General features: G+C 42.5%; 1 protein-coding gene across 4 annotated transcripts in view; it reads left to right on the top strand.

The window, feature by feature from the left end:
- Positions 1 to 21,400, top strand: part of EWSR1 (EWS RNA binding protein 1) — a 58,591-nt gene that overhangs the window by 30,169 nt on the left and 7,022 nt on the right. For 2 of the 4 annotated variants that reach the window (XM_073671849.1, XM_073671825.1), the window contains exons 8-12: positions 722 to 899; positions 3,438 to 3,475; positions 4,100 to 4,132; positions 4,266 to 4,384; positions 16,777 to 16,906. In XM_073671849.1, the coding sequence (XP_073527950.1) occupies positions 722 to 899; positions 3,438 to 3,475; positions 4,100 to 4,132; positions 4,266 to 4,384; positions 16,777 to 16,906 (498 nt within the window). Of the gene's footprint in view, positions 1 to 721; positions 900 to 3,437; positions 3,476 to 4,099; positions 4,133 to 4,265; positions 4,389 to 16,776; positions 16,907 to 21,400 lie in introns of those variants that run through there. The other 2 variants (XM_073671835.1, XM_073671842.1) reach the window with 2 other exon arrangements.

Raw genomic sequence — 21,400 nt, 5'->3', positions numbered from 1 at the left:
CCAGAGACTGAGGGTGTATACAGTAGCTACATTTCAGGCTGAGGAGTTAACTTGTGAGATCCCAGTCTTCTCTCGCCAGCCGATAGTCTTTTTTTTTTAATAAAGCAGTTATTCAAATGGCCTCTCCAAGAGGGAACGGACTGGAACTCTAGATATACCTATTTGAAAGTAACAATCTAAAAAGCTGACGTTTAAAAACGTCTTTTTGTTACCATTCCAGAAATAGTATGAATTGGTTTTAAGAACCTTTAAAACTACTTGTCTTCAGTATGAAATAATTCAGGAGTATTTTTCTTGGAAATGGTTTCCTATGCTATTCCTGTAGGAAATGTATGAATGTATTGACAACTGGGTGTAACCTGAAGGGGGGTTCTTACATTCTGACATCGTCCAATCAGTGGTGACAATCTCTACCTGTGACAACATGAACAGTAACACCCAGATGTTTCTTCGTTTTGTGGAGAAATAATAACTGCAAAACAGTTCTAAGTAAACAAGCTTATTTAATGATTAATTTATAGCTGACACATGTCAGTAATTTACACACAGATGTAGTTTTAATCCCCTCCTAGACATCTGTCTGCCCTACATTTACCTATTTGAGAAGTAATTTGAGTATGTTTTACTAATGGTAAAAAAAAATAAAATAAATAAAAATAAAAAATAAAAAAACTTTGAAAAGTATCGCATTTCTAAATCTACTTCTGCACCTGTTTTTTAGGCAGTTACCGTCAAGATCACTCAAGCAACAAAGGACCATATGGTCAGGATTCTCACCAAGGTTTCTCTGGTTCTGAAGGGCGCAATTCTGGGGGTTCTGATTCTCGTGGCAGAGGTCGGGGCATGTTTGACAGAGGTGGCATGAGCCGTGGTGGTAGGGGAGGCCGTGGAGGCATGGGGTAAGTTGATATCTACAATCTAATTAATTAACCTTTAATTCTTTCCTCTACAGAAAATATGGGCTTAAGGTATCGATTAGAGATGAGCAGATCAATTCACGGGACTCCGGTCCAGCGTCCAGGTTAGTGGTATCTGGCCGCTAGATGGGAGGCCTGCGGGGCTGGTGCCATGTCATCTGTGCGTCACAATGCAGAGATTATGTTGCTAGCCCTGGCTAATCACTGCCCACAGTAAAAGACAAATAATTCAAAAAAACATCACAGAAGAAACCAGCCTTACAAACACCAGGTCAGATTACCAGTGCACTAGCAGGATGCAGCAGACCCCCATGATAAAGGCAGGGGTAGCATGGGTGCAAAATACTGATGCAAACAGCCACTCAAACCTACCAATTCATGGTGGGGGCGCCAGCCCTGGCTAATCAAAAGCAACACCAGAAGGTAAGAGATTCGCATGCCTCCCATCTAGCGGCCAGATACAACTGGCCTGGATGTCTGTCCCACAAATTGATCTGCTCATCTCTAGTATCAACTCCAAACACAATACACTAATGGTTAATGGTATATATGGCTTTATTGGCCATCTCTAACTAGTGGTGATTCGGCTGCTGGGTTTTCTCCCAGATTTCACTTGCATTTGAGTTGACTGACCTGAGTTTTGGTTGCACACATAAAGATGGCCGTGAGGATGCAAAAACAAACTTGTAACCTGCAGTCAGCAGAGTTTACCTTTTTTTAGTTTATATATTAACAAAAAAATGCTTTTTAAGGACCAGTCATGGCTTTCTTTTGCTGTACAATGTCTGTCCTTGATTTGCATCTGTTAAGGTTCTGGAATCGCTGATGAAGTGAATGTTGATAATGATGGCCCCAGTGTGCTGTTCTGAAGAGCCCTATTGGTAAAAGTGCATAATGGATGTTTAATGGTTACTGCAATATTAATGGTTCTGTTTTTTACCTTTCAGAGCAGCACTATTAGGGGTATCTGGGTTTTCAGACCCATGACACTCATTGGGTTATAATTGATTTGTTTGGGCGCCACTTCAATGTTATCACATCCCTTACACTCCAGTAATAGTAGGAGGGTTTCAGTAAGTATGCTTGTTCATTTCATGTAAAGCTGCACAGAGCTCTATAGTTTAGTTTTGTATTCATAGCATTTTAATTTTTTTTTTAAATTTTTTTTTTTTAATACCCACTCCACGCTGATGTTCGTACATCAGCAGAGGGGTACACTGTATTGTTTTGTGCAGCTTTAGTCAGCAGAAAACACTTTTGTGGAGCTGTTCAGCTTCATTGTGCGGCCCTTTCTATTTTTCCTTGCAGTCTGTGTTTATATTGGCAGTGTTGATGTACCTGTTTTGTTACTAAGCTCTGAAAAACCTGCCGTTTGTCTAGTATCTGCTCCATATCTAAATGCAGATCCCAAGCAGGAAAATCACAATGTTTTCCTGTATTGCTTTGTCCCGGTATGGAGCAGTACAAATGGACTGGGTACTGCTATATTTTGTAAACTTGTATGATTTGGGTGGTGGGGGAGTTCTGGAGAAAATTATATAGCATAAGTGAACTGTGCAGGTTTTTCAAAGCTATCACAAGGTAGGTAACATGTTTCACCCCCAAATTAATATCATATATATGTACTGACTTGATTGTTTGGATTTGTTTTGCTTTACTTGGATGCACATGAAAATCCCTTATTTTAACATGCTTTGTCAAATTTATATGCCACAGGTTACAAAGTGAGAGCGTTGTATACACATCAGTTCTTAAAAGTACCCACTCAGCCGGCAGCATAATGAAAAGTGGGACTCGATGTCTAAATGGAGAGAATATCTAATTTTATCAGATCACTAGTTTAATCAGAATACTATGTAAATATACTAGAATGTAAATCTCAGAGTAGTTATATGGTCCAAGGTTTAATGCAACTATGTAAATTTCCATTGTAGATCTGTAAACTCTTAATTGTAAAGGTTTTAAGGGCAGAAATTCTTATCAACTTTAATGTTTTATAATAAAGCTGGAACTACTGAAATTAAAGGTGCAATGCTTCTCATTGGTTGTTGGTGTACCATAAAGGTGTTCTTTGGGTACTGCCTATCTGACTTCTAAACCTCAGAATAAAAGGTTTCATCTGTAGGGAGTTTTATGTAATGTTCACCATGCCCCTGGTGCATACGATAGTTGGGACAACTGGCATGGGTCCTATTCAAATTAACTTTAAATGACAGTGATCTATGATAAAAAAAAAATGTAATATTTCTGGACATTTGTGGTGGTCTTCATGTCTAAGCATTGCACGCTTAATACAGTCATTAAGGTTTTAAAAGTACACCGTTTAGAAGTGTATAAATGTATAGGAAGGACTTTAAAACGATACAACATACTTAGAAGATTAGTGCTCCGCTGAGATGATTTGTACGGACATGTTAAGCCACTGCCGGCTCTGTACCCATGAACCCCCTGCGAGGCCCAGAATGCTTTATGGCTCTTTAAAGGGAAAAGGCCTTCATTTCTTCACCTTTATTCTCCCAGCAGCGGTGGAGAGCGAGCTGGCTTCAGTAAGCCTGGTGGTAAGTTTTTGAGTATTACAAATGGGTAGTGTAACACAGAACAATGTCCCTTCCCTTTTTTTTATAATATTGATTATAATTTTTTTAGCTACATTTTTTTTCTTTGGTCACATTAAAACCATGGTGTAAAATGTCTCATGTGCAAAAGGTTCTGGCCGGCATTACTGAGGGGTATACATGGTTTATGTGGTTAGACCACAGGAAGCTAACACAAATGGATACAAAATTGTGTGTAACACGGGGAAAGCGAAAATGACTGCACAACATTGGGTGTGAAATCTACACACACTTGGGCACACAAACTTTTTCCAACTCCTGGTTTTAAGTGTTAAGGATCCTTGTTGACACGTAAATGCTTGCCCTTTTACTGCTACCATACTCCTTTAGCAGTAGGTTGTGGTAATTGTGCAGTATTTGTATGGTTTGAGGGGTTTATTTAATCCCTATAAATTCTGAGGTATTAAAGAACCAATCCTCCAGAGATGGTTCTTATATTGGCCCCTACTTGTGTGCCCTTGAAGCCCCCTTCTTACATTGGTCTTATCTAGCTTTGATAATGTTTTTGTGTAGCACAGGTTGCGTCTTCTATTCAAGTGATTATCTCTTTGTGCTTTCATCTGCCAGGTCTTCTGGATGACTGCCCTGATCTTGATTTTAGTAAGTACATTTTGAAGAAAAAATAAGCTGCAATTTATATTGTCTTCTCACCTACTTAACGTTCCCAGCAGACAATGTTTAATTTCAAGTGCAATGTTTTATTTATTTTTGTTTTTAAACTCCTGTTATTTAGTGCCCCCTATGGAACCTGAAGAGGAACCGGAGAACAACACAATCTATGTGCAGGGCCTGAGTGATGATGTGACGGTTGAAGAGATAGTAGAATTTTTCAAAGACTCTGGCGATGTGAAGGTGAGTAGTGCCTTTTGTGTATATTTTCTGTTCTACACAGCCAAGTGCATGCCGCCATATGATTATTCTGCAGTTTTAAACACACCACAGCGGTATGTTGTAGGTTTCCATTTTGCAGCCATTTTAACTACATTAGATCTAGAAAGGTAGGTGTTTTGCATTTTAGGCTTTTAATATTTCTGTTAAAGGGGTATTCCTATCTCCAAGATCCTATCCCAATATGTAGTAGGTGTAATAGTAATATTAGCAAATATCTCCAATTAGAAATGTATAGTTTTTCAGATTCGCTATGTCTTTCCTCATGTGCAGGCATTGCATGACCTTAGGTATCCATGGTTACGACCACTAGCTAACTGACTTATCAGTGGACGTAACCATGGATACCTAAGGTCCTGTGATGCCTGCACATGAGGAAAGAGACACAGCAAATCAAAAATACTATACTACATTTCTAATTGGAGGCATTTTCTAATATTACACCTACTACATATTGGGATAGGATCTTGGAGATGGGAATACCCCTTTAATTCTAAATTTATTCAAACAATTAGAACAGATCTTTGTCCACTTATATCTACAATAAATATTACCAATTTTTTGTTTGCTCATTGCCAAACACATTCATATCAGTCTTAGTTAGCTAATATATTAAAATGACAGTGTTTTACATATGTTTATTGTACAGTCCCTTGTATAAATGCTGCTATTTGTTCAGACTGTTTTGACATCCATTGCTGTCTTGTGTCTCTCTGCTCCTTTTGGCACAATGTGTAAAAAATCGACTGGTCAAATGTATAGAAGACCACTCACAGAAAATCGTTATGGTTTTAATTTTTTTTGTAGGGATGACCATTTTTCAAATAAGTTACAAGTAGGTAGACTACATGTAGGCATTGGCACTGAAGGGGCCATGAAAATAATCTGCGCATGGATGCTGCTTGAAGTTGTCATCTTTTTCTTTAAAAAAAGGAAATAACTGATGGTAAAATTTGTCAGTTTTTTTTTTCTCCCTTTTTTTTTTCCCCCTCTTTCCTTGAGTGTATATGGAAAAATCACTGACATCCTACAAAGCCCACAGTGTAGCCAGTTGCCATAAGGCAAATGATCCCTAACTAAAGATTCTCTATTAATATATAACTTTTTACCAACTTTAAAAAATATATATAGTGCAGTATTTAAATCACAATACTTGTGTTGGTCTCTCTATAATCTTACTGTAAATCATCCTAGATTATTTGTCTTCAGAGGAGAGAATCCCTATATTGACTTTCAAGATTACGTCCACTAGAGGACATCTCCTTCTAGTACGATAACTCACTTCCAGTATTCCAATTATCCCCTATATTAATATGGGACTCAATATTGTTATCACTTAGTTGACTATTAGCACTGACAGTGTTCAGTGTCAAACATTATATATACATATACACTGCTCAAAAAAATAAAGGGAACACTTAGGCTATGTGCCCACGATGCAGAAATGCTCAGGATTTATTCCTGAGCGTTTCTGCATCTCCCTGGCAGAAAAGAACGCATGCGGATTGTACATGCGTTTTCCTGCCAGGGACATGCGGAAATGGAGCGTTATTCACTGACATTTCCGCATGCGGATTGACAAGCGCTTTCCAAGCGATTAGCATCACTTGGAAAGTGCTTGTGACAACTAGGTCACACTATATAAATCCATGCAAACTGCATGGATTTATATAGTGTGACCCGAGAGAGTGGTAAAAAATAAAAATATACTTACCCTCCGATGGCCCGCGCTGGCTTGCTTCACTCGGTGCCCGCAGCGGTGGATTGAAAGACCTGCCGACGTCGGCGTCGCTTGACCCGTCACATGACTCTGACGTCAGCGCAGGTCCTTCAATCCACTGCAAAGTGCCGGGAAGCAAGGAGGAGCGCACCGCAGGCCGCCAGAAGGTAAATATACATTTATTTTTTATTTTATTCTTTTTTTTTTTTTTACATATTTTTTAATTGTACCTGGGTGTGGATGACTCTCCTCTCCTCTACAACCGGGTACCATTCGCACATTAGAACGCACCAATTGCACAAGTACAGATGCAGTCTTGCGAAATTGGTGCGTTCCAATGCAAGTCAATGGCGGCGAAAACGCAGCATTTCCGCAAAATAATTGGTAGTGCTGCGTTTTTTTCCGCAATGATAATCCGCAGCGGAAATTTCCGCAGCATATGCACAGCACATGCGGATTATCATTGGGGGACATGGCAGGCCTTCTACCATGCGTTTTAATGCGTTTCTGCAGCGTTTCCGCAGCTGCAGAAACGCATTAAAAACGCATCGTGGGCACACAGCCTTAAACAGAATATAACTTCAAGTAAATCAAACTTCTGTGAAATCAAACTGTCCACTTAGGAAGCAACACTGATTGACAATCAATTTCACATGCTGTTATGCAAATGGAATAGACAATAGATGGAAATTATTGGCAATTATCAAGACCCACTCAATAAAGGAGTGGTTCTACAGGTGGGGACCACAGACCACATCTCAGTACCAATGCTTTCTGGCTGATGTTTTGGTCACTTTTGAATGTTGGTTGTGCTTTCACACTCGTGGTAGCATGAGACGGACTCTACAACCCACAGAAGTTGCTCAGGTAGTGCAGCTCATCCAGGATGGCACATCAATGCGAGCTGTGGCAAGAAGGTTTGCTGTGTCTGTCAGCGTAGTGTCCAGAGGCTGGAGGCGCTACCAGGAGACAGGCCAGTACACCAGGGGGCTGTAGGAGGGCAACAACCCAGCAGCAGGACCGCTACCTCCGCCTTTGTGCAAGGAGGAACAGGAGGAGCACTGCCAGAACCCTGCAAAATGACCTCCAGCAGGCCACAAATGTGCATGTGTCTGCACAAACTGTTAGAAAGCGACTCCATGAGGGTGGTATGAGGGCCCGACGTCCACAGATGGGAGGTTGTGCTCACAGCCCAACACCGTGCAGGACGCTTGGCATTTGCCACACAACACCAGGATTGGCAAAGTCTCCACTGGCGCCATGTTATCTCATAGATGAAAGCAGGTTCACACTGATCACATGTGAGAGACGTGACAGTCTGGAGACGCTGTGGAGAGCGATCTGTTGCCTGCAACATCCTTCAGCATGACCGGTTTGGCAGTGGGTCAGTAATGGTGTGGGGTGGCATGTCTTTGGAGGGCCGCACAGCCCTCCATGTGCTCGCCAGAGGTAGCCTGACTGCCATTAGGTACCGAGATAAGATCCTCAGACCCTTTGTGAGACCATATGCTGGTGCGGTTGGCCCTGGGTTCCTCCTAATGCAGGACAATGCCAGACCTCACGTGGCTGGAGTGTCAGCAGTTCCTGCAAGATGAAGGCATTGAAGCTATGGACTGGCCCGCCCGTTCCCCAGACCTGAATCCGATTGAGCACATCTGGGACATCATGTCTCGCTCCATCCACCAACGTCACGTTGCCCCTCAGACTGTCCAGGAGTTGGCGGATGCTTTAGTCCAGGTCTGGGAGGAGATCCCACAGGAGACCATCCGCATCCTCATCAGGAGCATGCCCAGGCATTGTAGGGAGGTCATACCGCAACGTGGAGGCCACACACAATACTGAGCCTCATTTTGACTTGTTTTAAGGACATTACATCAAAGTTGGATCAGCCTGTAGTGTATTTTTCCACTTTAATTTTGGGGGTGACTCCAAATCCAGGCCTCCATTGCTTAATAAATTTGATTTCCATTGATGATTTTTGTGTGATTTTGTTGTCGGCACATTCAACTTTGTACAGAACAAAGTATTCAATGAGAATATTTCATTCATTCAGATCTAGGATGTGTTATTTGAGTGTTCCCTTTTTTTTTGAGGTGTCTATCTCAGTGGGTATGGAAAGTATTCAGACCCCTTTAACCGGTTCCCGACCGCCCACTGTAGATAAACGTCGGCGCTTGCTGGGCTCTGTGCAGCGCCGACGTTTAAAAACGGTGGGTGGTCTCGCAGCGCTCAGGACCCCCAGGGTCCTGCAAGCGCTGCGATTCCGGTGCAGAGCGTTAGCTCTGACAGGGAACATCATCAGGACCTGATTAGATCAGGTCCCAGTGATGTTAACCCTTACCTGTCTTCTATATGCTGTGATCTATAGTGATCGCGGCATATAGGAGACAGCAGTAGGAGAGGGGGTCGTCAACTTACCTCTCCGAAGACCTCTGAGTCCTTCCAGGACCTGGGGTTGCTATGGCAGCTGGAGATCACATGACCGCCTCCAGCTCTGCCATATATGGTGTCCTGTCTGGCTCAGCTGCAGCTGTAGCCAGACAGGAGACTCTGACTGAAACAGTCAGGGAAGATCTCATGTAATGTAATGTAATACATGTCTATTACATTACATGAGATCAGTGATTAGAAAAATAAAAATTAATGTCCCATACATGGACTAAGAAAAAATGTAAAAAAAAGTTTTTAAACTATTAAAAAAAAAAATCACAAAATAAATAAAAATAAATAAATAAAATATTAAACCAATAAATCCGTATATTTTTACAAAACCAAAAAAAGTACACATTTGGTATCGCCGCGTCCGAAACAACCCGAGCTATATAAAACTGTCACACTAATTAACTCCTTCTGTGCACACCGTAATAAAAATAAATAAAAAACGGAGCAAAAAAATATGCTTTTTCATCATATCGCCAAACAAAAAGTGGAAAAAAATGCGATCAAAAAACAAAATAGAAATAAAAATGGTACCACTGAAAACGTCACCTTGTTACGCAAAAGAAAAGCTGCCATACAGCTCCATCAGCTGAAAAATAAAAAAGCTATAGCGCTCAGAATAAAGCAATGCAAAAAATATTTTTTTCTATAAAATTGTTTTATTGTGTAAAAGCGCCAAAACATAAAAAAAAATACAGTAAGTGTAGTATCGCTGTAAACGTACTGACCCGAAGAATAACGCTGCCTGATCACTTTTACCACACGCAGAACGGCATAAAAAAACCCTCAAAAAACAATTCCTGAATTGTTTGTTAATTTTACCTCCCAAAAAACGGAATAGAAAGCGATCAAAAAATGTCACGTACCCAAAAATGGTACCAATAAAAATGTCAACTCGTCCGCAAAAAACAAGCCGTCACATGACTGTCGGCCGAAATATGGAAAAATTATAGCTCTCAAAATATGGTGATGCAAAAACTAGATTTTGCAAAAAAAAGTCTTTTAGTGTGTGACAGCTGTCAGTCATAAAAACCCGATATAAATCTGGTATCTCTGTAATCGCACCGACCCGAAGAATAAAGTAATCTAATCAGTTATATCACACGAGGAACGGCGTAAAAAAATAAATAAAACCAATTCTTCACCTGGTACTGATTTGTTTATTATGTCCCCAAAGATCCCAGTAAGGCTCTGCCCACATTTATCCTGCGCTCTGCGCTGAGCACTTACACCAGAGTTTCCGTGTAAATCTCTGAAATACATGATTCAGCCGGAACCCATGACGGAAGATTCCCTGTAATGAGACAGATATAGGCCACTGTGGATGCCGTCTAGCCTGGGATCCCACGGTGTCATTTGTTTTAGGCGTGCATAAAAGTGCGGTTGACCACAGTTTTGTGCACTTCTGAAAAAAAGGACACCGCTAAACAGAGGCCAGACGGAGTCCAGAGTAACTCTGCTGCCTCATTAGTGAATGGATCCCGCAGGGGTTTCATCTGAATTACATCACTTGGAATTTAGATGGAAACCCCGATATAAGTGCTCAGCCTAGAGCGCCGGATAAATGTTACGTAAAATGTTCCCAATAAAAGCTTCAACTCAGTCCTCAAAAAAAGCTAGTTCCCACTCAGGTCCGTCATCTGTTAAAAATATAAGGGACTTCCAAGTTACTGGTAGCAGAAAGGCTCTGGAAAAGCAAAATGGCCCTTGCCCCCCAAAAGAAATTCAGAAAATTTTGTGCTCCCAAATCCAAATGCCTATTCTACAATAATTTGTTCTCCAATTGTCAAATAGCGCTCCTTCCCCCTCAAATCTCACCGTATGGCTAAGTGGTACGATACAGCCACATATGGGGTATTGACACTTTTAGAAGAAATTGTGTGACACATTTCGGCACCATTTTTACCCATTGCCCTGTGTGAAAATGTAAAATCTGAGGGTAAAACATTTTTTTGTGGTAAAAATATAATTATGCTTTTTTCACTGCCCAATGGTATACATTTAAAAATTAAAAAATACTCACTACTTCCCTAAATGAATTCCTTGAGAGGTGTAGTTTACAAAATGGGGTCACTTGTGGGGGTTTCTGCTGTTTCGGCATGTCAGCGACTCTTCAAATGTGACATGGTGTCTGCAACCTATCCCAGCCAACATAGCGCTCCTTTCTCTTCCGAACCCTGCCGTACACCAAAGCAGTGGTTTTCCCCCACATATGGGGTATCGGCGTACTCGGGAGAAATTGTACAACAAATTTCATGGTGCAATTTCTCCCATTACCCTTATGATAATGCAAAATTAGGGAATGAAAAACATTTTTTGTGGGAAAAATGTGAAAATTTTATTTTTACGGCTCAATATTATAAACTTCTGTGAAGCAGCTGGGGGTGCAAGGTGCTCACCACACATCTAGATAAGTTCCCTAAGGGGTCTAGTTTCCAAAATGGTGGCACTTGTGGGGGGTTTCCACTGTTTAGGCACATTAGGGGCTCCCCAAATGTGACATGGCGTCCGCTAATTATTCAAACAAATTTTACATTCAAAAAGTCAAATGGCGCTCCTTCCCTTTCAAACCCTGCCATGTGCCCAAACAGTAATTTGCCTCCACATATGGGGTATCGGCGTGTTCAGGAGAAATTGCACAACAAATTTCATGGTGCAATTTATCCTATTACCCTTATGATAATGCAAAATTAAGGGATGAAAAACGGTTTTGTGGGAAAAATGTGAAAATTTTATTTTTACAGCTCAATATTATAAACTTCTGTGAAGCACCTTGGGGTTCAAGGTGCTCACCACACATCTAGAGAAGTTCCCTAAGGGGTCTAGTTTCCAAAATGGTGTCACTTGTGGGGGGTTTCCACTGCTTAGGCACATCAGGAGCTCTCCAAACGCAACATGGCGTCTGCTAATTATTCAGACTAATTTTACATTCAAAAAGTCTAATGGCGCTCCTTCTCTTCCGAACCCTGCAGTGCGCCCAAACAGTGGTTTTCCCTCATATATGGGGTATCAGCACGCTCAAGAGAAATTGCACAAAAAAATTTGTGGTCCATTTTTTTCCTGTTACCCCTGTGAAAATAAAAAAAATTGGGTCTAAAGTAACATTTTTGTGAAAAAAGTTAAATGTTAATTTTTTTTCTTCCACATTCCAAAAATTCCTGTGAAGCACCTGAAGGGTTGATAAAGTTCTTGAATGTGGTTTTGAGCACCTTGAGGGGTGCAGTTTTTAGAATGGTGTCACTTTTGGGTATTTTCTGTCATAAAGACCCCTCAAAGTGACTTCAAATATGATGTGGTCCCTAAAAAAATGTTTTTGTAAATTTTGTTGGAAAAATGAGAAATCGCTGGTCAACTTTTAACCCTTATAGCTCCCTAACAAAAAAAAATTTTGGTTCCAAAATTGTGCTGATGTAAAGTAGACATGTGGGAAATGTTATTTATTAACTATTTTGTGTGACATATCTGATTTAAGGGCATGAAAATTCAAAGTTTGAAAATTGCAAAATATTCAAAATTTTCGCCAAATTTCCGATTTTTTCACAAACGCAAGTTATATCGAAGAAATTTTACCACTATCATGAAGTACAATATGTCATGAAAAAACGGTCTCAGAATCAGGGGAATACGTTGAAGCGTTCCAGAGTAATTACCTCATAAAGTGACAGTGGTCAGAATTGAAAAAATTGGCCCGGTCACGAAGGCAAAAACAGGCTCTGGCGCGAAGTGGTTAAATTTTTCACTCTGTTTCATTGCAACCATTTGGTTAATTCTAAAGGTCTTTTTTTTTTTTTTCTCATTAAAGTACACTCTGCAACCCGAAAAAAAACAAGTGTAGTTTTTTTGCAAATTTAAGAAACTGAAATCACATGGTCATAAGTATTCAGACCCTTTGCTCAGACACTCATATTTAAGTCACATGCTGTCCATTTCCTTGTGATCCTCCTTGAGATGGTTCTACTCCTTCATTGAAGTCCAGCTGTGTTTAAACTGACAGGACTTGATTTGGAAAGGCACACACCTGTCTATAGAAGACCTCACAGCTCACAGTGCATGTCACACCAAATGAGAATCATGAGCTCAAAAGGAACTGCCCAAGGAGCTCAGAGACAGAATTGTGGCAAGGCACAGATCTGACCAAGGTTACAAAAGAATTTCTGCATTACTCAAGGTTCCTAAGAGCACAGTGGCCTCCATAATCCTTAAATGGAAGAAGTTTGGGACCACCAGAAGTCTTCCTAGACCTAGCTGTCCAGCCAAACTGAGCAATCGTGGGAGAAGAGCCTTGGTGAGAAAGGTAAAGAAGAACCACAAGATCACTGTGGCTCAGCTCCAGAGATTTCTACATTTCTGTTTTTTTCAGTCAAGATGGGATGCAGAATGTACTTCAATAAGAAAAAGTTCATTTTTTTTTCTCATTAACCAAATGGCTGCAATGAAAGAGTGAAAATATTAAAGGTTTCTGAATACTTTCCGTACCCACTGTACCCATCCACAAGCGGTTCAGTTCCACTATTGACTCACCACTGCCAAATTCCCTTTATCAACTTGGGACTATTCAGATTATTTGAATCTATTATCGATTTGCTTGGTGTGGCTACGGACCACAACTTATTGCTTATTCTTAGACCACCACAGAAAAAGATAAAGCCTTACCAACAACCTAGCATGATGCAGCAGGCCCCCATGATAAAGGCGGGGGAGCACAGGTGCACAATACTGATGCAAACAGCCACGCACTAACCTACCAATTCATGGAGAGGGTGGCTGTGTATTATACATGCACACATGCACCCAACATGTTTCGCCATAACTGACGTCAGGGGAAAATGAGGCTGCAAGTGGGATTCTGTCCACTGAAGACAAATTAATAATCTAAAATGATTTACGGTAAGATTATATACAGTGCCTTGTGAAAGTATTTGGCCCACTTGAACTTTTCTACCTTTTTGCCACATTTCTGGCTTCAAACATAAAGATATAAAATTCTAATTTTTGGGGGAAGAATCAACAGCAAGTGGGACACAATCGTGAAGTGGAACGAAATTTATTGGATATTTTTAACTTTTTTAAATTAAAAACTGAAAAGTGGAGCGTGCCATATTATTCGGCCCCTTTACTTTCAGTGCAGCAAACTCACTCCAGAAGGTCAGTGAGGATCTCTAAGGATCCAATGTTCTAAATGACTGGTAATGATAAATAGAACCCATCAAGTCTCCGTATAAATGCACCTGCTCTGTGATAGTCTCAGGGTTCTGTTTCAAGTGCAGAGAGCATCATGAAGACCAAGGAACACACCAGGCAGGTCCGAGATACTGTTGTGGCAAAGTTTAAAGCCGGATTTGGATACAAAAAGATTTCCCAAGTTTTAAACATCTCAAGGAGCACTGTGCAAGCGATCATATTGAAATGAAAGGAGTATCAGACCACTGCAAATCTACCAAGACCCGGCCGTCCCTCTAAACTTTCATCTCAAGCAAGGAGAAGACTGATCAGAAATGTAGCCAAAAGGCTCATGATCACTCTGGATGAACTCCAGAGATCTACAGCTGAGGTGGGAGAGTCTGTCCATAGGACAACAATCAGTACACTGCACAAATCTGGCCTTTATGGATGAGTGGCAAGAAGAAAGCCATTACTCAGATATCCATAAAAAGTCATGTTTGAAGTTTGCCACAAGCCACCTGGGAGACACCAAACATGTGGAATAAGGTGCTCTGGTCAGATGAAACCAAAATCGAGCTTTTTGGCCACAATGCAAAACGATATGTTTGGCGTAAAAAAACAACACAGCTCATCACCCTCAAAATGCCATCCCCACTTTCAAACATGGTGGTGGCAGCATCATGGTTTGGGTCTGCTTTTCTTCAGCAGGGACCGGGAAGATGGTTTAAAATTGATGGGAAGATGGAAGGAGCCAAATACAGGACCATTCTGGAAGAAAACCTGTTGGAGTCTGCAAAAGACCTGAGACTGGGACAGAGACTTATCTTCCAACAAGACAATGATCTCAAACACGAAGCAAAATCTATAATGGAAAGGTTCAAAAATAAACGTATCCAGGTGTTAGAATGGCCAAGTCAAAGTCCAGACCTGAATCCAATCGAAAATCTGTGGAAAGAGCTGAAATCTGCTGTTCACAAACGCCCTCCATCCAACCTCGATGAGCTCTAGCTGTTTTGCAAGGAAGAATGGGCAAGAATTTCAGCCTCTTGATGTTCAAAACTGATAGAGACATACCCCAAGCGACTTGCAGCTGTAATCGCAGCAAAGTATTAACTCAAGGGGGCCGAATAATATTGCACGCCCCACTTTTCAGTTTTTAATTTCCAATAAATTTCTTTCCACTTCACGATTGTGTCCCACTTGTTGATGCTGCCCAAAAAAATTCGAATTTTAGATCTTTGAAGCCAGAAATGTGGCAAAAGGTATAAAAGTTCAAGGGGGCCAAATACTTTCACAATGGACTGTAGAAACAAACACAAATATTATTTTAATACTGCACTATATATTTTTTTAAGTTGGTAAATAAGTTGTATTTTTAATAATGGAGAAGCTTTAGTTAGGGATCATTTGCCTTATGGAATTTAGGTAATAAGTTACAAATACCCTATGCTGATTCTTGGAACAGTTGAGGTACAAAGTGTAGCCAGGGCCCTAGAAGTAGAGTAGTTACAGTAACTAGTAGGTGTCAGTGTGTGTGCATTTTTGAGCTGTAGGTCCCATTATCAGTCCCCTCGATACACTTCAAAATTGAAATTGTAGCACAAAGAAAAGTCGTGGAATATGGAAATTGCAGAATTGCTGCACAGTAATGATATGCAAATGATGAAAAAATGGGCACAGAACATCTCTATTTTCTTCAGTATAGAGTATGCGCACCACATGCAGAAATGTATGCATTTTCAAGCCTTTGCATGCTATCTATGAGGTTATCAATGGTTGTCTGAGGAATGTGAAGTCACAATGACATCCCAGATGTGCTCCATGGGAGATTGAATCTAGAGATGCTGCAGGCAATGGCAGCATGGCTCCTGGGACATTTTGTAGAAATGGCTGTACCACGGATTCCACAATTGATCCATTCTGTACTGAAGGTGATATTGGACATCAAGCCTAAGGTGTCAGTGTCTAGACAAACCTTCAGAAGGTGTTGGCATGGCATTGGATTATATACCAGAGGTCCAGATTCAGATGTCAGATTGACATCACAACACCACTTGCAGGCTGTCATGGTGCAGCAAAAGACTGGAATGGTGGACTATCCTTTTTCATTGAAGAGTCCCAGTTTTGTTTTGGACAGAATTATAGCCAAAGATTGGTCTGGAGGAGGCGTGCACAGCGCCATGAAGAGGCGTGCACGAGGGATTATCACACCGGTCCTACTCTTGGGATTATGGTGTGGTGTGGCAATGTATAGTAGCCTGACCCTTGTAGTCTTCATCCCACGTACACTTAACAGCTTAACGTATTCAGGAAAAGGCTGTACTATCAAAGTTCTAGGAGCGTTTTTTCAACAAGACAACTCCCAGGCTTGCCTGTTCTTGGTATTGAGCTGCCTGTGTGGCCTAAACAGGCGACTATGCCATGGAGCAGCTCTGGATTTGTTTCCCATCAAGCACATCTGGGTCTTCATTGGCTGGCAATTGCAAAGGAAGCTGCCAGCAGCAGATCTTGATTTGTGTGCTCAAGTGCATTCCCCAGACAACATTTATAGCCCCACTCCAGTGATTTTACCTTAGTGGTCGTATGTAAGTGTCCTGAAGGTGGTAACATATTCAGATTGCTGCCTTCTCCCGGTTTCTGTGGCACTATGGTCTATTGCAGCACGGAGTGACTGCATTTGTGAACTGCCAAACAATGGTGGTTGTGTGGAGCAGAGATTACTTTTTTGAATTTTCAGTGCTAGTCTGAGACTCCGAGCAAGGCTAGATAGGCTCATTTTGAGTCTCATAGACTTGTATTGAGACAGTAACCACTGCTCCACATGGTGGTCTGGAGGTTACAGATGCAGTCACATGGTGCTGGAATGGACTGGGGGAAGACTGCGACAGGTGAGTATGTTGCTACCTTCATAAGACTTATCACCGTGGTGCCCAATAAAGGGGAGGTCAACAGTGGAAATGCTGTTTGGGAATGTACTCTTTTATAGTTACACTTGTGTGGTTGTGTTTTTAATGATCTCATTTCCTTTTTATAGATGAACAAAAGAACAGGACAGCCTCTAGTGAACATATTTACAGACAAGGAGACTGGTAAACCAAAGGGTGATGGAACAGTTTCATTTGAGGATCCACCTTCTGCAAAGACTGCTGTGGAGATGTTTGATGGTTTGTATCTACAGTCTTCACATACAAAGGTTGATACGTAATTTTTTTATTCATGATAGTTTAGATGACTGAATACTTTCAAAAGTAGTCAATGTTTTTATAGCATACTGTAGCAACGGCAGGGGTGGGGAATCTTTTTTTTTTTCTCTCTCCAATAACCCCCCCCCCCCCCCCCCCCACGACAGCACCAGAGGAGGATGTCGCCCCACCCTAATAGGGACAGGAAACACAGAGGTTAAATAGCCCCTCCCTCCAGTGTTTTTCCTGTCCCTATTGGGATGAAGAGGTCATCCAGGGTGCTCTGTTATGGCGGCAGAGAACCAGCATACCTTTTAAGCTGGGCAGCTGGGACCGAGTGGTGTTCTCCTCCTCCCCTTATGCTGCTCCGGTCTCCTCTGGACTCGGGACCCCCATCCCCATAGAGTCTGTGCCTGCGGGTAAGGTCCGGTGGGTGTCGGGCTGGAGGTCTCCCCGAGCTCTCCAGCCCAGCTCCTCCCCCCTCTGACGGCCTCCGGCGTTCTCCATAGCGGGAGAGACGCGCGCTGGATCCCGGAAGTGACGCGGACCGCTGATGTCACTTCCGGTCTGCGTTCCACCCTGGAAAGCAGTTACGTAAAATCGGCTGGAGAGTGATGGGGGACGCCGAAACAGGGTCCCTTAGGTTACTTCCGGTACGTTTAGGACAATGGGGGCCTCTGAAAATGGAAATAATAAAAAGCAAAAAAACCCGCAGGTGATTGCAGGTGTTCCTGCTTCACCAATTGGACCAAGGGGGAGGAGCCGTCCCACACCCCTACCTAGGGAGTGACAGAAAGCTCTGTGTCCAGTCGCCTATTTAAGAGCCCTGGACAGAAGACATCCAAGGTAGGACCTAATCCATTTTGTATATTTACTCACTGGATGGCCAGGAATCTATCTTCATGTCTGCGGAGCCCAGCGCGATTCCAGCCCCAGTAAGTCTGGCACTGGGGGTCCTTTCCTAGGTGCAGGTTAGAATTGGTATGTTATTTACCCTTCTCCCTCTTTTTTAGGGGGACAATGATTCTGCACCAGGGAATAAGTCTAGCCACAAGTGTGCTATATGCACAAAAAAAGCATCTTCAAACAAAAAATATTTATGCCAGAAATGTACGGAGAAGATTATTAGGGAAGAGCAGCCATCCATCATAGATGAAATCAAGGGGCTAGTCCCTCAGGAAGTTCAATCTTCATTGGCCTCCTTTTCCCTATCCACTTCTGACTCTCCTCCAAAGGCTAAGAGGAAGATTTCCCTGGAAGAAAGAAGAGACTTGGACTCCCAGGACGAAATATCCCTACAAGAAGACCTCATAGAGGAAGGTGAACTCAGCCCAGCAGAAGGAGGTCTGGAAAATAAGAAATACTATTTCTCGACGGAATTTATGGAAGACCTCCTCACTGCAGTAAGAAGAACGATGGAGGTGGAAGAAGAGAAGCCCACTAGATCAATCCAGGAAGAGATGTTCGGTGGTCTCTGTTCAAAGAAAAAGATGGTGTTCCCGATACACAAAAACATTCAGGATTTAATCCTGGACGAATGGGAAAATCCTGAAAGACGACTGAATATACCAGCAGAATTGAAAGACCGGTTTCCGGTAGATGAAGAAACCTCAAAATGTTGGACCGAGATACCTAAGGTCGATATTCAAGTGGCAAGAGTCGCTAAAAAAAACAATATTTCCATTCGAGGATTCATCGCAACTGAAGGATCCTCTGGACCGCAAGATGGACAGCCTTCTCAGGAAATCCTGGGAGACATCAGCAGCCCTTCTGAACACTAATTGTAGTCTCCACGTGTGTTGCACGATCCATGTCGAGATGGCTCATCCAACTTGAAGAGCATCTGGCTATGAGCACATCCAGAGAAGAGATACAAGCTTCCCTACCCTTTCTGCAGAAGGCAACTGACTTTCTGGCAGATGCCTCAGCGGAATCTGTGAGAGTAACCGCCAGGGCAGCAGTCCTATCGAACTCCACAAGGCGAGCACTATGTCTGAAATCGTGGAACGGTGATGTGGCCTCCAAAATAAAACTGTACAATTCCCTTCAGGGGAGAATGTTTGGCCAGGCCCTTGACGACCTCCTGGAGAAGGCGGCTGATAAGAAGTCCTTGCCAGAACCCAGACACTACAAGAAGACCCCCTTTCACCCTCCTCGGGAGCAGAATCCCCAGTACAAGGGGAAAGGGAAGTCTGGCTGGTGGAGCTACCCCAAAGGAGGGAAAGATAGGAATATTTTTTTCCCAAAAGGACAGCGACAACAGAAGCTTTGACGCCAGAGCAGTGGGGGGACGAATCATGAAATACCTTCCCCAATGGCAAAAGATCTGCCCCAGTCAATGGGTCTTGAAGGTAATTCAAGAAGGGGTGAAGATTGAATTCTCCTCATATCCTCCAAGAAAAGTGAGGATAACTCTTCTAACCTCCCTGAGATTAAAAACCGCACTGATGTCCGGCCTAAAAGACCTACTATCCTTGGGGGCTATTTCACCGGTCCCAAAAACAAAGACACACAGGCCACTATTCACGCCTGTTTATGATAAGAAAACCAAACGGCACTTACAGAATAATAATAAATGTGAAACCCTTAAACCAATACATCATCTACCGAAGATTCATAATGGAGTCCATCAGATCAGCAGTTCCCTTGATAGGACAAGGATATGTGATGGCAATCATCGACTTACAGGACGCATACTATCACGTCTATATACATCCAACATACCGAAAATTTCTAAGGTTTGCGGTGGTTCAAGAGGATCAAACGTTACATTTTCAATTCAACGTATTGCCGTTCGGGATATCCTCAGCACCAAGAATATTTACCAAAATTATGTCAGAGGTAGTGGCTTCTATCAGAAAAGAGAAAATCTGCATCATTCCCTACCTCGACGACTTCTTACTAGTAGGTCCCTCGGTGGAATCACTCCAGGAAGATCTGCAAAGAACAATCCAAATCCTGACCACCCTAGGGTGGTTGATGATTTCTCAATGGTCAGACCTGGTCCCTGCCACAGAAAAAATGTTCCTGGGTGTTCTACTAGACTCCGCCTACCAAAGGACAAACAGATACTTTTGAGATCCAAGATATCGAATCTGAAGATCCTGAACTGGGTGTTCCTAAGATTTGCCATGTCAGCCCTCTGCTCCATGACAGCCTGCATTCAATCCGTAGTCTGGGCTCAGGCTCACACCAGGGTATTGCAAACCCATATTCTTGCACAGTGAGACAGATCCCCAGACTCCCTAAACAGGAAGATCATGATCCCTCATTATGTGAAGACATCCCTGTCATGGTGGCTCAGCCCAAGAAACCTAAGAACAGGGGTTCCGTGGTCTCAGTTCCCTCTGATAAGTCACGGTAGACGCCAGCAAGACGGGATGGGGAGCCGTCGTCGCTCAAACCACCTTCCAAGGAGTTTGGACAGAGGAGACCAGCAGGAGATCCTCCAACTTCTGCGAGTTAAAGGCAGTGGAGGAGGCACTCAAAGTATCGGCTCCAATCATTACGGGCAAACACGTAAGTCTATTCAGACAACATGACTACCGTAGCTCACCTGTCCCATCAAGGGAGTACAAGGTACGAGAATCTAAAAAGTATCTCCGCAAGAATAATCTTCTGGGCAGAAGGACATCTTCATTCCTTATCAGATCATTACATAAGGCTCAGACAACATCCAGGCCGATTTTCTGAGCAGAAGGAATATCCATCCGGGGGAATGGGAGCTGGACGCAGACCTTTTCCACATGCTGACCAGACAATGGGGTCGTCCGGAGGTGGACCTCTTTGCAAGACGCCAGAACACCAAGGCAGAAAAATACTTCTCCCTAGATCCAAACGACGTATGCCTGGGGACAGATGCATTCGCTCACCTGTGGCATTTCCATGTGGCTTACGCTTTTCCCCCAATTATATTGCTACCCAAGACCTTACAGAAAGTAAGGACTGAGGAGGTCAAGATAATCTTGATAGCCCCACTTTAGCCCAAAAGAAGCTGGTTCTGTGCACTAAACAGTCTAAGCATAGGAGGACCCCTCATTCTGCCAGCAATCAAAAACCTCCATCAGGGTCCAATACTCCATCCAGATCCAGAGAACCTCCATCTAGCGGCCTGGCTTCTGAGTTCACAATCCTGAAGGCCAAGGGACTCTCAGAGTAATTCATACCCTACAAAAAAGTAGGAAACAAATCACAAACTCCATATACAGCAAGATATGGAAGACCTTCCTAACATGGTATAAACCAAATATACCAGATCTTCGGCATCCTGACATGACCCAGATCTTGGATTTTCTACAAGAGGGGCTGAAGAAGGCTTAGACCCAGCACCCTCAAGGTTCAGATCACGGCGCTGAGCCTAGCCGAACACCGATGGGTAAAAAGGTTCATGACAGCAGCTACTCGTCTGCGTCCCAGAATAATCAACAACGTTCCCTCCTGGGATCTTAATATCGTCCTTAAAGGTCTGACACTACC

Source organism: Phyllobates terribilis, unplaced genomic scaffold, assembly GCF_046119375.1.
Source record: "Phyllobates terribilis strain yellow unplaced genomic scaffold, ASM4611937v1 Scaffold_1__5_contigs__length_1240528914, whole genome shotgun sequence".
Lineage (NCBI taxonomy): Eukaryota > Metazoa > Chordata > Amphibia > Anura > Dendrobatidae > Phyllobates > Phyllobates terribilis.
The sequence above is the reverse complement of the archived record's forward strand: the minus strand, read 5'-3'. Positions and strand labels throughout refer to the sequence as shown.